Source organism: Pipra filicauda, unplaced genomic scaffold (assembly GCF_003945595.2).
Source record: "Pipra filicauda isolate LSUMZ 115617 unplaced genomic scaffold, ASM394559v2 scaffold383_size682061_pilon, whole genome shotgun sequence".
Taxonomy (NCBI): Eukaryota; Metazoa; Chordata; class Aves; order Passeriformes; family Pipridae; genus Pipra; species Pipra filicauda.
Genome location: NW_024104513.1, coordinates 424127 through 439706, shown reverse-complemented (window position 1 = coordinate 439706; position 15580 = coordinate 424127). Strand labels below are relative to the sequence as shown.

Sequence of the window (15580 nt, the reverse complement as noted above, 5' to 3'; positions counted from 1 at the left end):
ATGATTTGATGCTCAGAAAAATCTTCCTTGAAAAATAATAGTAGGGACAGGTAGGACAACTTCCTCTGGGAAACAAAGCTCTACACTAGACCTGTAGAGTCCACAGGCTGAAGAATGTGGGCCATTCTGCCAGAGCATTGATCCTGCAGCAAAGACTTCCCTTCCAGTTGTTCTCTTGGGGGGGAATCAGAACCATCCGTAAGATTTTCTTTTCACCTTCCTCACACTTGCAAGAATGATGTGTACTTTTGCAGACAAAGCCTTGAGTCACCGCTTGGAAGTTGTTCTCCGAGGGCTCTGACTACAGGGACTGAGCCACTTTGCAGTGAAGGGCCGTGAGAGAAAGCTGAAATCATTACACCCTCTCCTTTCCTGCTGGAAATAAACATCTCTGCAGTTCAGGAACTGGTCAGAGGAAAAGAAACAGCAGAGAAGCATAAAAATGTAGATAGTTGCTGCTGCTGTCACCATCGCTGGACATCTCCTTCCCAAATGAGACCTCGAGGTGACACCCAGCCTGCCAGAGCCCCTTCCTTACCATAGTGCAGGTATGAGGGAACAGGAAGAACTGGGGCTAATGTAACTTTTGAGTTACATTCTCATCTTTTACTTCCAGCATTCACTTCATGCACAGCTTGCAACACCAACAGAGCAGCACCTAGCCCATCCCTTCTGCTGACAGCTGCTGGAGGCCATGCTAGAACAGAAGTACAGACTGTTGTTCCCAGAGTCTTCCACTTGCCTAGACATAAAACCTAATCCAGATGGATTTTCATAGTTCTGGAATGGACATCTATGAAACCTGAAAACTCATAATTTTTTTATGATTTAAAACCAGTCACATTACGCGCATTTTATTTAATAAAAGTTAAAAACAGGTACAAAAATGCGATTCCATTTCCTTAAAATATAGGTTCAAAATAAAAAGACTGAACAATAGAGTTCAGGCAGTAAAGTGCAAAGAGATCAGCTATCCCAGTCATGCGTACTCCATAAATAACCCTTACACAGCAGGAAGGAACAGAGCACACAGAGCAGACACAGCCACACCACGGCACAGCTATTCATGCACATTCACAAGAGAACGATCCGCATGTCCCGGACACAGGTGGTGGGAGGCAGCCCTTGCAGGCCATGTAAACCCAACAAGGAGAGAGCCATTGCTTTTCCACATCATGACACACATACATGACACACTTTTCAAAATTCTGTGTTCTCCAGTCCATCATTTTCCTCCCATGATGCAACTAACATGACAATTTACTTATAATTATGACATGAGTTTTCAAACTGTTTTGCTCAGGTTTACACCACAGATGGTTGGTCTGTAAAAAAAAAAAAAGAAGTACTAAACTGGCTACTGAACTGAGACAGGACATGCTTCCCCGGTTAAAAGCAAATGAAAACAGCATCCAAAAGCCAAACTTCGGGATTTCCAAGAAAAAAAAACAAACAAAAAAGTAAAGCAGCGACATCTCTTTGTTCACCACACAAATTTGCCAGGAAAAGGGGTTCCAACTGAGTTCTTTGGAAAGTCCACACACACTCACCGGCAGACATGCTGGGGGCAGTGGGATTACAGCACGTGTCAGTGAACAGGGTGTGGGCATTATAAAGGTCAGGCACAAAAACTTCAGTACACTTAGCACAATACTCCAATTTAGTGCAGTTTGAAAACTTAGTACTGTTCATTATAACTATAAACTTTAGTGTAAAAAATGACATAATCTGCTTTAAACTGAAACAGGTCTCTGCTGATTTCAGGGGAGTGCAAGCTGAAATCAGCAAGTCTGCACTTACATAGATGAGATCCATGCTTTGCCTATAACAGGAAGCAAGACCAGGATTTCAGAACAAAGCCATGCAAGAGACAGCATTCCTAGTTATCCACATTTGATGCATCCAGGAAAAAACAATCCTCCTCAGTGCTCAACTAAGCTTCAGCATAGGAGTGGCTGAAGGGAGAAGAGTCCATAAGGAATAAACTCTACAGAAACATTTCATTCAGCAGGTGAGCTGTCTCCCAGCAAAACACCTGGTGCTTTGCTCTGCTGTCAGCTCTGCTACAGTACGTTTACACATCCTTCCGCACCACAGAAACTGAGCAGTCCGACTGTGCTACAGGCATTTTATTATTCATACCATGCCATTACAACACAGCACTCCTGCATCCAGTGGTTCCACTTCTTAACCATGATTACACTTCGTGTAAAAGAAAATCCATTCAACAGGAAGAGTGTATCGTTTAATAGAAAAGGGTGATTTTATACAAAGTACTGTGGAGAAGTATAAGGCCACATGAAGAGCATCATCAGGTTGACAGGGTGGCTATTTCTTAACTCAAGACACAATTAGTACTTCCTCTGGTGCATTGATACAGGTAAATGAAAGCCTTGAACAATTTCCTATAAGGTGCACAAGCATCCACAATACATAAAATCCCTTAATTTTCTATTTCTCCTGTTCTCTAAAAAAAAAAAAACCAAAACAAAATAGAGACCCAGATAATTCTTCATGGGCTATCTTGCCATTGTTGCATTTTTCACTTGATTTTGATATGCTAGTTTAGTAGGACCAAAAATAAAGCATAATTTTTAGTGTCAAAGTCTCTAAATGGTGTTTGTGCTTCTACCTCCATCAGAGTAGTCTGGCTCCTCCAAACTTTGCTCCAATGAACTGTGGACCCAAGAATGCCCAGTGTGTCAAACTTCTACCAAAAGCCACAACGGCTTCCACTTGCAAAGGGTATGAATTCAGAAAATGTTGAGGATTTCAACACTTGTGTTCCAAAGGAAAGTCATTCTGGTTTGGTTTGTGTTAAAAAATGACTGACTCACTTTGATCTCCAATGTCACCTGCATAAGGAGGGTGTAAAAGCACTAGCCCACTGCAGGATCAGGATTTGCAAGTGTGCAAACACCAACCAATATGAGTTATCAAATTTTACAGGTTTATAAAATGCTCTGAATGCAATTGTTTAGGTTTACTGAAAAGGAGTTTCCAAAACTCTGGGTCTCATCCAGCACACCCCTACTAATGCAGGCCAAGTAATTTGCCTGCATAACAAGACCAAAAAGAACAAATATAAAATATATTTGGTATAGAAAATAGTAGTATAAAAATTAAAAACCACCCTGTTTTACTGTCCATCAAAATATTAACAGCAAGCATTACACTATAGCCAAAATAATTTCTAAAGAGTTCTGCTTTCCTGAAGTGCTGGTGATTGCAATTGCCCAAGTGTTGAAAAAAAACAAACAGGGAAGGGACGAGGAAATATAGGACAGATTTCTCATACAGCATTATCAACTGAGGACCTAAACTGCAGGAACCTAAAGTATGCACAAACACAGGGAAAACAAAAGCCATTGCCAGTTCTGTTGTAGCCATCGGAGCTCTTCCTGATCTTCAGAGTTTGCAGGGAAGGTGTTTCCTCACTCTAGCCCTGACAGACGGGTGATGGCATGGGAATGAGCATACTCAGAGCACTGCTGCTTTTCGGTTTCTCTGCTGTGGCAATTCTGCTGAGTTTGCCAACCTCTGTCTGCCAGCTGGGGGTCTTCTTCGTGGTCATGTGGCAGCGGGTGTGCTTTGTCAGGTGATCGCTGCGCATGAAGCGACGCTCGCACACAGGACACGCAAACTTCTTCTCTCCCGTGTGAGTTCTGCGGTGGCGTGACAGTTCATCTGAGCGGGCAAACTTCTTGTCACAGCCTTCCCAATTGCAGCTGAAAGGTTTTTCTCCTGCAAGACAAAAAGGAAGCATGAGTTACTTTTGAGAAGCTGTGTTGCGGTTTTATTAAAGAACTAACTTAAAACCTGCCTTGCAAACAATGAGTTCCAAAGAACTGCTCATCTGTACTACCTTATCCACTGTCGGAACTAGAAGCAACCCTCTGCTTCCATCCCTATGCGTCCACAGTTCTACAGCTGCACCATATCATCACCAAGTACTAGGGGCTAACAGGAAGCCTGGAATGGAGCCTCAGGGTCCTGCAGCTCCAGTGACCCAGTCCTACACACAAACATCAACCCCCCACAGCGAGCACTCCTGAGGCATGGCCTGTCGTGCCACCTCCACACAGCTGGAGGTCCCGTGGCCTTGTGCTGCCATCCCCACGCAGCTGGAGATCCCGCAGATGGCCAGGGGAGTTCCTTTTGCATACCCAGAAATAGCAGCAGTCAAGCAAGGCTGCCCACGTCAGCTGCTGCTCATCCTGGGCCACTGCTTAACATGAGACCTATCCTGAACAACGTGATCTACCGCCTGCAACTCTCAGAGAGCTCCAGATAAGCATCCACCATGGGGCCCAAATTTATGGGGACATTTTGGAGCAGACCAGAAGCGGCCTGCAGAAAGCCCCACAAGAGTGTTCTTCTTATGACAGACATTGAGAGTAAAGTTCTGTGTTTGATGTATGTGGTATCATCTAGCTAGTCAGTGTGCAGGGAAAAGGTGGGAAAAGAAAGCTGAACTACTCTTCCTCCTCTTCTTGTAATGTGAAATGGCTAGTGAGGAGTCCATGTGTTTCACCTCCCATTGATGTCCTAGTCCTAATCACGATACAGGGACACACAATACTTCCCTATGGATCAGCAGTGGCACAAGCTCAGAGCGAGACACTTGCTGCTAGTCTACATTTATCCTGTAGTGCCAGGTTAATTCAGCAGCCTCTCAAAGCCAGAAGCAGAAGCATCATTCTACCTCTGAGCTATGGTTTAAAAGGATTATCAGCTTCATGTAGAGGTTAAGCTCTTTCCCCAAAGGAACTGTAAAGACAAGCTGGCAAACTAATGGAAATCCTGTCACGGAAGGTAACATCCAATAAACCAGTGTCTGTGGGATAAGGGTAGGTGAGGAAAAAAGTCAAGATAAACCAAAAATAGATAGAGCTGTTCTGTACCAATCTCCCACTATGCCCATCCTTCAACATCAAAAATAATCCCTGAGAACTCAATGTTAGTTTTAATTTAACAGGATCCTGGAGCCAGAAAAAGAGTAAGTAAAGCACATGTATACTGTCTCTACACTGACCAGATTTTATGGAGCAAATCAGCTCACGTTAATTACATTAATTTTCATTTACCTTTAAAATTCCCATTCTGTAACTTAATAAAGCATTATATTCCTATAGCGTCTCTACTGTCTAACACAGCAGCCCAAAATATCTCCCATTTAGCCTAAACAAAACCCTGGGTAAAAAAAGCACTTTCTAAGTTTCTCTTTCCTTTTACTCATGTAGTAATTAAGACCAACTACCTGTGCTATGCTTTGCTCTCACCAGACCTCTCCAGCCTCCAAAACAAGGGACTTGCACAATTAATTTCAATCTAGTCCAGATGGCAGGATTCCACTCAGATCTAAACATACGCACACAGACAGCAAAGCTTCACTCCAGCTAAAGCCTGCAAAATTCAACTAACACTACGGGGTCAGCTGAGGTCTCAGAACAAAGTCTGTCTTGTTTTGCTTGCCCACAGAGAACGAACATTCCTTCCTTCCCCAAGATGAACACAAGCTTCCCAATCACCTGCCTCTTCCCTTTCCCACCCTGGTCCCCACAAAAACCATGCATTCGGCACCCCAACACAAACCAGTGCCAGAGCTCCCTAGTACACACCAGTGTGGGTGCGAAGGTGGGCTTTGAGGTGGGAACTTTTGAAATAGGTTTTCTTGCAGCCGGGGAAGTCGCAAACATAATTCCTCCGTCTAGAAAAGTCCATCTGGGGGGCGCAGGTTTGACCAGAAGCAATGAACACAGGAGCAGGGGCAAGGGGCAGTAACTTGGTGTTCCCAACAGTCATTACGGTCTGTGGGCACTGTGCTGTCTGTGTGACAGTAGGCTGGGGAAGAACCAACATGACAGTCCCCTGAGGCACAGAAGGTCCCATGAGCACAGGCTGGGAGAGCGGTGCTGTCTGTGGTAAAATAGGTTTCATGGGAGTTGAGAGTGCTGGAGTTGAAGGCTTGACATAGGCATTGATCATACTGCTTTGTCCATTTAGAGGGATCATTTGACAGAGAACTTGGGGGCTTGAAACAGGGGCAGGTGTCACTGGGGTAGCTCTCTTTTGCAAGTCATTCTCACAGTTCTTTGGTAAGTGGGTCTGTGGTGAAACAGGCTGGACTGGTAGTTGCCCTTTACCAGTCACAATATCACTGGAGTCATGTGCATAAGGCTGACGTACTGGAGAGGTTTTGTTGATTAAATCATCTGCAGCACACGTGTCCTGTGGCAGACTGGAATGTCTTCGTTCATCCACTCCACACCAGTCTCTGGAAGTGCCGTAGCCTGAAGTTACCTTTGTTTTCTCTTGCACAGCAGGAATGTGATGGTAAGCAGAACTATCACCTGTGTGACGTATCACACTTGTTGCCATGGCCCTGCAAGGCTGAGGGGCAGAAGATTCAGAGATCTCTGGCTTCTGACTGCACTGTCGCTCCACGTTGAGAACAGATGGCTTAGTTATGGGAGAGGCACCAGTCACTGATGTGACTGAACAGGCAGTTGTATTTGCCATGACAGTCCTTGGTTTGGAGTAAGTGACTTGTGAGGAGAGGAGTGTAGCTGCTGACATCTCAACAAAGTCAGGGCTGTGTGGAGGGGTCATGCACTGCAAAAAACAAAACACCATTGTACATCAGTGTAATTCCATAGCACAGCTTTGCACTATCTTTACTGTGAAAAATAAAATTATGCCCCTTCCCCAGAATCTCAGAACTTGCCTCTTAAGACAAACTGATTAAAGTGTACTGCTCAGACTGCAACCAAGTACCATGCAGCTGCTCGCTCACTCATCCCCATGCCCTGTGGGATGAGGAGGAGAACTGGGAAAAGGTAAAACCTATGAGTTAAGAACAAGTTAATAATTCAAATAAAAGGAAATATAGAAATAAAAATAATTGTAATGAAAAAGGAGAAACAAGTGATGCACAGTACAATTGCTCACCACCTGCAAGGTCTGGCCCTGAGTGGTGATCGGTCCCTCCTGGCCAACTCCCCCCCAGTTCATACACTGAACATGATGCTCTATGGCATGGAGGATCCCTTTGGCCAGTTTGGTCAGTAGTGCCCTGGCCGTGCTCCCTCACAGCTTCTTGTGCACCTCCTCACTGACAGAGCATGAGACACTGAGAAGTCCTTGACTTAGGGTAAGCACTGCTCAGCAACAACTAAAACATCAGTGTGTTATCAACATTATTCTCATCCTAAATCCCAAACACAGCACTGTACCACCTACTAGGAAGATAATTAACTCTATCCCAGCTGAAAACAGGACAATATCCACCCCATATTCTATGCCATTTATGTCATGCCTACACTTCTCAATACATCCCAATTAACCACCATCACTTTTCCTGCCTTTTGATACATACACACAGATATCATTCCCTGTCTATGGGCAGGCCATTGCTCTAAAACATCTGTTGAATTCATTTATCCACAACTTTGGGCTCCATCTCGCAGTAGTCCTTCAGGGCAGGAGAGATAGTACATGGTGTTGAATTGCTGCCTGCTGAAGTCAGTTCTGATTCCACCTGCATTCCACTTGTCCAGTTTCATCAAAGCTCATTCTTCATTATTCTGGATGATTCTTACCCTAATACCCTTGATGTTGTGTGTAGCCACCATAGCAGTGATGACATACAGTGCTATATGGCAATTAACATCATACAATCCAAATCACTGGCTATTCTCAGATCCCCTTGAAGCACACACTGGACTTCCCCATCCTCCCGCATTACCCACCAAGTGTACACAGGTCCTTGAGCAAAAGCAAGCCCATGGATGGGTTTGCCTTTGCCTGAGGTAGGAATAACTCAGATTGTTTCCCTAAAATTTTTTTATGTGCGCTACAGGGACTTTATCCCCTTTTACACTATGTTAAAGTTTTGATTGGGCACAGCTGGCCCAATTGGCAGATCCTCTAGCGTTGACTGAGCAAGTGGCCTTTGCTAAATGTGTATTCAATTGTTTGAAGGTTCCACCCATTGCTCTCAGTGTTGGCTTTAACAGTCCATTGTATTGATTTTCAGATAGGGATGTCATATACTCACTCAATGCTGTGCTCTTCGGCCCAGCTGTCTATGAAATTGTTTTGGAAATGATTCCTGTTGTCCAGCTTGATTCCTTCTGGGGTGCCGAGTCGCCGTAAGGCTTGCATTCTAAACCCCAGGACAGTGTTTTGGGTGGTGGCATGGGGCATGGGATATGTTTCCTGCCATCCAGTGGTTGCTTCCACCATTGTAAGCACATGGCACTTGCCTTGGTGGGTTCCGGGGAGTGTGATACAGTCAAACTGCCAGGTCTACCCATATTTTTATTTCAGCCTCCACACCAAGGAGGCTTTACCCACTTGGCTTGCATAACTGCAGTGCATGTTCCACACTTCATGGATAATCCACGCAATAGTGACGATGGTCAAGTTTAGCCCTCAGTCATGAGCCCATCTAAATGTTGCTTCTCTTCCTTGCTGGCCTGAGGTGCCATGGGCTCACCACGCAATAAATAATTTACTCTTGTGTTGCCAATCCAGATCCACCTGAGTACTTCAATCTTAGCAGCCTGATCCACTTGTTGGCTGTTTTGATGTTTTTCAGTGGCCCAACTCTTGGGTACATGAGCATCTACATGATGTACCTTCACAAACAGGTTCTCCACCTGGGCAGCAATATCTTGTCAAAATGTGACAGCCCAGATTGGGTTTATCTCTGCACTGTCAATTGCTCTGCTTCCATCACTGCAACCGCCACCACTCATTGCTACCATCCATGAGTCAGTACAGAGATAAAGTATTGGCCATTTTTCTCGTTCAGGAATGTCTAAAGCCAGTTTTCACCTCTGCAGACTGACTCAATTTACCTTCTCCTTGAGCAGCTCCATACAGCTGCTTTCCATCTGCAATGTTTTCCTACAATACAGCAGGAGCCATCACCAAACAAGGCACACTGTTTCTCATTTTTTTTCTGATTTATTATCCAGTAGGGCCTTTTCAGCACATATCACCTCCTCCTTAGGTGACATCCTGGAATCTCTGCCCTCTGACCAGTCCATGGTCACTTCCAACATTCCTGGATGACTACGGCTTCCTCTTTGAGTTCGCTGTGTGATCAGCAAGACCCACTTACTCCAAATAGCATCAGCTGCATGATGTGTAAGAGACCAACCCTTTGATTATCCAGCCCAGCACTGGCAGATGGGCTGCCAGGAGGAGCTGTGCTTCAGTACCAATCCCTTCCAAAGTGGCTCGAATCCCCTTATGAGATGCCAGTATAACTTTTTAAGTTGTAGTACAGTGAGCTTCAGATCCTCTGTATCCCCAAGTCCAAAATCCTAGAGGTTGACCCAAGTCTCCCCATGTGCTTTCTGCTAGAGGTTTCAGGTAGGGCTATTCTTCCCTGCTGTGGTGCAGAGCACGTTTTTAATACCTTGTCTTGCCTGGACTGGCCCAAGGGCTGGGACAGAGTTAATTTTCTGCATGAATTACCTCCCGTTTAATTTGTTCAAAGGCTTGTTGTTGTTCAGGGCCCCATCTGAAATCATTCTTCTTCCAGGTCACTTGACAGAGAGGGCTGACAATCAGACTGTAATTTGGAATGTGCATTTTCCAAAAATCCACAACACCTAAGAAAGCTTGTGTTTCTTTCTTACTCACTGGTGGAAACATAGCTGTTATTTTGCTGATCAAATCCATTGGGATTTGATGACATCCATCTTGCTATTTTATTCTTAAAAACTAGATCCCCTGTGCAGGTACCTTTGGTACTTTGCTTTTGGCAAAAACAGTTTTCAGAAGGATCTGGACTATTTTCTTCCCTTTCTCAAACACTTCTGCTGCTGCATTGCCACACACAATATCATCACTGTACTGCAGGTGTTCCAGAGCTTCACCCTGTCCCAGTGCAGTCTGGGACAAATGATTCAAATCTCTGCCACATGGGTTGTGTGTGCAGGACTTTATCTGCATCTATGGGTGACTGTGCCTTGTTTGTGTCATAATAAATCACCTCCAGTATGGCTAATTCCCTGAGGTAGTAGATATCTCTCTCCATGGTGGCCCACCTGGCTGGGCGACATATATTTCCTGAAGGCTTCTGTACCTTCTAATTTAAAGCTACTAGCCCCATTGGAGCAGGCAGGTGATAATGTGCACAGCTGGATGAAGGCTGAAACCTTTTCACATAACCCACAGCTCCGTCAAGGATAGGGATTGAGTAGTTACCTCTTGTTCTGCCTCTTCCTCCAGTTCTTGTGATGGCTCTTTACTAAATGAACTGACTTTCACGTCCATTTCATTGGTGTATAGGGACAACTGATAGCAGCACAGGCTCATCCTCTGGTTCAGCTGCATCATCCATCACCAGGGTCTGAGTAGTCACAGTGCCTGTCACCAGGGTCTGAGTAGCCACGAATAGCTGCTTAACCCTAAACTAGACCTGAACCACATTCACAGATCCTGGTAATTCACAGACCATGCTGGTTTCAATATCCCAAGAATATTCAGAATTTTCAAAATTCCTAAACACAATTAATTAGCCTGGAGAAGGGGAAGATGTGGGAAGATGTCTTCTCCACAGATTGGCTCTCCGAGGAGAAAAGGCAAAAGGTGTAATTATTAGAAGTTTCTAATAGATGGTTCCCCAAGTACAGAGGTGACGACAATGCTGAGTATGAAAACCAGATTCATTTCAAGACCAGCAATTCTATGCTATCATAATCCAGTGTTACAAAGTACAATAAAATGATAACCTTAGCCCAACCCTCAGAGATGATAAACACCACAATGGGGAACATACACAGCAAGCAAGGTGTTACATAACACAACGACTTTGAGAGCAAATAATTCAACACTGTGATCAACAACTATTAAATTAATAAAATGAATGCTGATAACAAATTTGTTTCAACACACTCTGGTCAGATCTGTTACAGAGGAGAATCAAAAGATAAAACTCACGGGTTGAGATAAGAGCAAGTTCGTAACCAAAATAAAGCAAAATATAACAACAATAATAATAATTGTAACAAAATGGAAGATAATAAAAAGAGAAAGAGGAATAAAACCCAAGAGAAACAAGTGATACACAGTACTACTGCTCACCACCCACTGATCAATACCCAGCGTGTCCCCAAGCAGTACTGGTACCCCCAGTTTTGATGCTCTATGGTATGGAATATCCCCTTGGCCAGTTTGGTCAGTAGTGTCCTGGCCATGCTCCCTCACAGCTTCTTGTGCACTGGCAGCACACGGGAAACTGGAAAGTCCTTGAGTTGGGGTAAGCACTGCTCAGCAACAACTAGAACATCAGTGTGTTATCAACATTATTCTCATCCTAATTCTCAAACACAGCACTGTGCCACCTACTAGGAAGAAAGTTTAACTCTATCCCAGCCAAAACCAGGACACATACATTGTCTCATCTCATGGTCATTCTGATCTTGCTTAAAAGCATATTAATAAAAGGGAGGCAATGAGGCAATGTAAATCTGCATAAAACATTGCAAGTCTGCTTACTGCACTACAAAAAGGATTCATTCCTTTCTCCTCAGCAATGAGCACAGCTATGAGAGGCTATGAGTACTCTGCTGTTCACAGAAAACAGACCACCAATAGGTAGCAGTACTGTACCTTTCCATTTCAAGCTCCCAGAAAGCCCTAGATCTTTTCTCAATTATTACCTTGTCAACTTGTGGCTACTTCCAAAATATGAACAAATGGAACTGCTCTCTCCCTTCTTATTCACCCATTTCTCTCTATGATCTCTTCCTGCACCACCTCTCCTTCCTCCTTTACCACTGAAAACTATGTCCTGTGCTGCTCAAGAGACAGTGCTAACAGTGAGTGGCAGGAGATGAGAGCAGCCCATCATGATGAGAGCTGCCATACTATCTCAGCCTCTTTCCTCCATTATTCCCTCTTTTCTTGACGTAACTGCATACTAGAAGCCTCCTGGTTGAAATGGGCCTTATCCATCTACAATCCGAATGCCACCAAGCCCTTTTTTAATACCTACTTTTGTTGCAACATAAATTACAACAAAAGAAAAAAAATTTGGATTCAACTGACATTAGTCAGCTGGAGTAGACCAATGTCTGGAGAAATAACAGACTACATGTACAAACACATAGCACAGAAACTAATTAAATTGTCTATTTCATAATGGTAATGTGTACTTTCTCTTATAATGACCAGAGTGAAGCCGAATGTCATCAAGAGTCTTTTTTCATACAGCATTTGCAGATACATTGATGCCAAATCACGGAGGCTCACTCTGCCATTCTTAGTCAAAATGCTCCAAGAAACCTACAGCAGCCATCCTGACATCTCTGTCAAGTCAAATAACCAGTCAACAAGGGCTTTCACATCTAGATTTAACAAGGGATCAACTCCTTACATTTGCCAAACCAGAGATGGTAGAAAAACCCAAGCTAAACACGCTCACCTCACTACTCTGTGCACACACACGGAGCACAGGCTGTGCTGTAGCTGTGACACAGGGACACCTGAGCAAGTTTATCTTTTCAAGAAGCTAAGGGACTGCAGAGATGAACATCCAGGTGTTGGGCATATTTATTTTGTATTCATGTTTTCCTTACCAGTGTCGATAGGTAGTCCTTTGGTAACTCAGACGTAGCCTCGGCGTGCATTGTGAAATCCCCAGAATCCGAGAAGGGTGTGAGTGGCCTTATCTTTAATATGTCACCTTTCTGCGATCTTTGACCCCAGGAGCTCATACAAACAAGTGCTTCAACGGCTTCAATGTCGTTCTGCTCCAAGGTGCTGCAGGTAGACCTTTCACTGTCATGACGCTGCCTTTCACGGATAGACTCATAGATGTCCACAATGTCAACCTGAATGTAATCGGATTACGGGCCATCAGGACAAGTCAGAATACAAAGCCGACACCACCCACACACTGTCTGCTCATGATGAAGGTCATCTGAAACAGATCCCATGCCAGTGGCAAGACTTTTACCAACTGGCTCCACTCTCACTCTCCCCCCTACACCCCCTTCTTTAAAAAAAAAAAATTAAAATCAGAAAAAGAATGAAGTGTGATTTGCAGGAAAGGAACAGATACGTGTATGTGGCTTACATTTCCAAAGCTACTTTCCTGGATTACACTACTCTGAATAAACACATCCCATGCCTGCATAGAAGCAAAAAAGAGGAAAATCCTGACTTCCAACCTTGTTTAGACAAGGCTGTTCCCTAGACCCAAAAGACAACTGCTGTTCAGCACTAATCTCATTCTGGTAACATCCAGAAGATAAATTTCAGCTGACAGTAGGATGCTTTAAGGTATGATCATTGACTTGGAGTACCACACCTTGCAAAAGCATTTTTGTCTTATTCTTACTGACAGGGAAGCCAGGATGGGAGAAAGGATGGAAGGAAAATAGTCTTCAAAGTGCAATAAGAACTGTTTGCATTGTAGATGCAAAGATCTGCTAATACGTGGGTGCTAAGTATCCAAAAGGCACTATGAAGACAAACATAATCATATTGATTTGTTTCCAATTGCAAGCATCACAGAAAAGTCTTCTGTGCACATGTATGCACGCATGCAAAACACCTCACTTCTCTGCGGAAGGATGTCCAAAATTCACAAAGCTCTCACAGTGCTTGGCAGTGGCTCCAAAAGCTATGCTGCACTGATAGTTCATTGCTCATGTGCCAGCTCATTCTCAACTAGGCCTCCAAACTCTTCCAGTCTTTATACACACCAGCTAACTCAAAGGCTGGGATTCAGAAGCATGGATCACAACTCTTGAGCCTGCTGTTATTATAAAGAGCATATAAATACTGCAGCAAAAGCATTCTAATTTAGAAAGCACTATGACACTGCCAGCATGGCCTTGATCCCTAGAAGGAGCTCTACTCATTGGGTCACAGAACTCACACACCTCAGCCAATGAGTTTTGTTACTGAGTTAAGTATTGTGGAATGATACTCAACAGTGTCTCAAAGATGACTCTGTCTCCACTATAGGGATGTGCAGGCAAACATGCTAAACAAAAGGGTCCAAAATGCCAGTACTGCACTCATAAAGGATTTTCACCTAAAACATGAGCTACCAGGCATGGAGATGTCAAGATTGGGGGCCAGGAAGGGGTAAAAGTACTCTAAAGCAATTAACTGCTCAGAGATCGACTTTTAAGAATTTCCCCTGAAAAAAAACCGAGTGGGAATGAGGGCAAGACGGGTAGGGCCACACCAGGTGAGGCTCTGTACTGAGCAGACACAGAGACTGCAAATGTTCCTCAAAGTGTGTAAGCAAACAAGCCAGCAGGGTTTATTTTTTCCAACCCTACGTTTCAGGAGAGCAGTATTCCCCAGAGAAACACGAAAAAAATATATACCTCCCTCCAAAAAAACCCACAAACCCCACTAAAAAAGCCCTTTCTGCAGGCGAGCACTGCAGCCCGCGCTCCCTGGCTGCTGCCAGGGAAATGGCCAACCGCGCCGGCTGCCTGTCCTCACATCACCCCGCCGGGAACTACGTGCGCGGGCTGCGCAGAACGGGGAGCGGGCAGGGAGGTGCGGGCAGGTGCAGGCAGCCAGGATGGGAAGAGGGCCTGAGATGAGGGCAGAGAGGATGGGGAGCGGGCAGGGAGGATGGGGAGCGGGCAGGGAGGATGGGGAGAGGGCAGGAGATGCGGGCAGCGCGGGCTGCGGGCAGGATGGAGCGGGCGGGCAGTGCCGCGCTGGCCCCGCGGGTACCCCCTCCAGGCTGCACCTCCTCCCGCCCGGAGGGGCCGCACCGCCCCCGCCCCTCCCCACCCCACGGAGAGTGCCCCTGGCCGGGCGGCGCCGCCGAAGGGCGGATGGCGGGAAGGGAAGGAGGAGGAGACGGAGGGCAGCTCCTACCCTGCCACCGCCCCGCACGGCCGCTGCATGAGGGCCGCCCCCCTTTTCCCCACAGGTGACTGGGGCAGCCCCCACCTCCGGGAGCTCTGCCCGGGCATGGCCTCCCCGTCCCCGCGGCCCCACCGTCCCGCTCCCCGCGGGGTGAGCAGCGGTCCCCGCCGGCGGTACCCACGCCCTGCCCGCCGCCGAGCACGTGCCCGGCCCGGCCCGGCGCCGGCTGCCCCCTCCTCCTGCCCCCGCCGCCCCCTCCTCCTTCCCTTCCTCCCTCCGCCCGCCTGGTGCTCACCGCGGGCGCATCTCCCATGTCCGAGCAGGGCGAGCCGTGCATGGCGCGGCTGCAGTGGGTGGTGCTGGCGGCGGTGCTCCCGGGGAGCGGCAGCGGGAGCAGCAGCGGCGGGCACAGCGGGATCGGCGGGCACAGCGGGATCGGCGCGCGCACGGCGGCGGGAACAGCGGGAGCGGCCCCGGCGGCCCCGCCCCCTCGAGCCCCGCCCGGCGGGAGCGGCGCGGCCGCGCTAGGGGAGCGCTCCGAGCGCTCCAGCGCCAGGCAGCGCCGGGGGGGGTGGCAGCCAATCAGCGCCCGCCGTGGCCCGCGCCCGGCCAATGAGCGGCGGCGGGCGGCGTGATCGCGGCGTGCCCGCGGGGAGGGCGGCGCGTGGGCTCGGCCGGCGGGCGGGCGGGGAGGGGGCGGGGCCGGGGCGGGGGA

The 15580-nt window shown here is 46.7% G+C and overlaps 1 protein-coding gene across 1 annotated transcript; it reads right to left on the bottom strand.

Annotated features, from left to right (window-relative positions):
- Positions 1 to 1461: 1461 nt before the first annotated feature.
- On the bottom strand, positions 1462 to 15270 carry KLF11 (Kruppel like factor 11). Its single transcript, XM_027713387.2, has 4 exons — positions 15161 to 15270; positions 12600 to 12854; positions 5622 to 6615; positions 1462 to 3744 (listed from the first exon to the last, which is right to left on the bottom strand). The coding sequence occupies exons 1-4, from the start codon at positions 15200 to 15202 to the stop codon at positions 3440 to 3442; spliced, it is 1596 nt and encodes a 531-aa protein (XP_027569188.1). The 5' UTR covers positions 15203 to 15270; the 3' UTR covers positions 1462 to 3439.
- Positions 15271 to 15580: the final 310 nt, after the last annotated feature.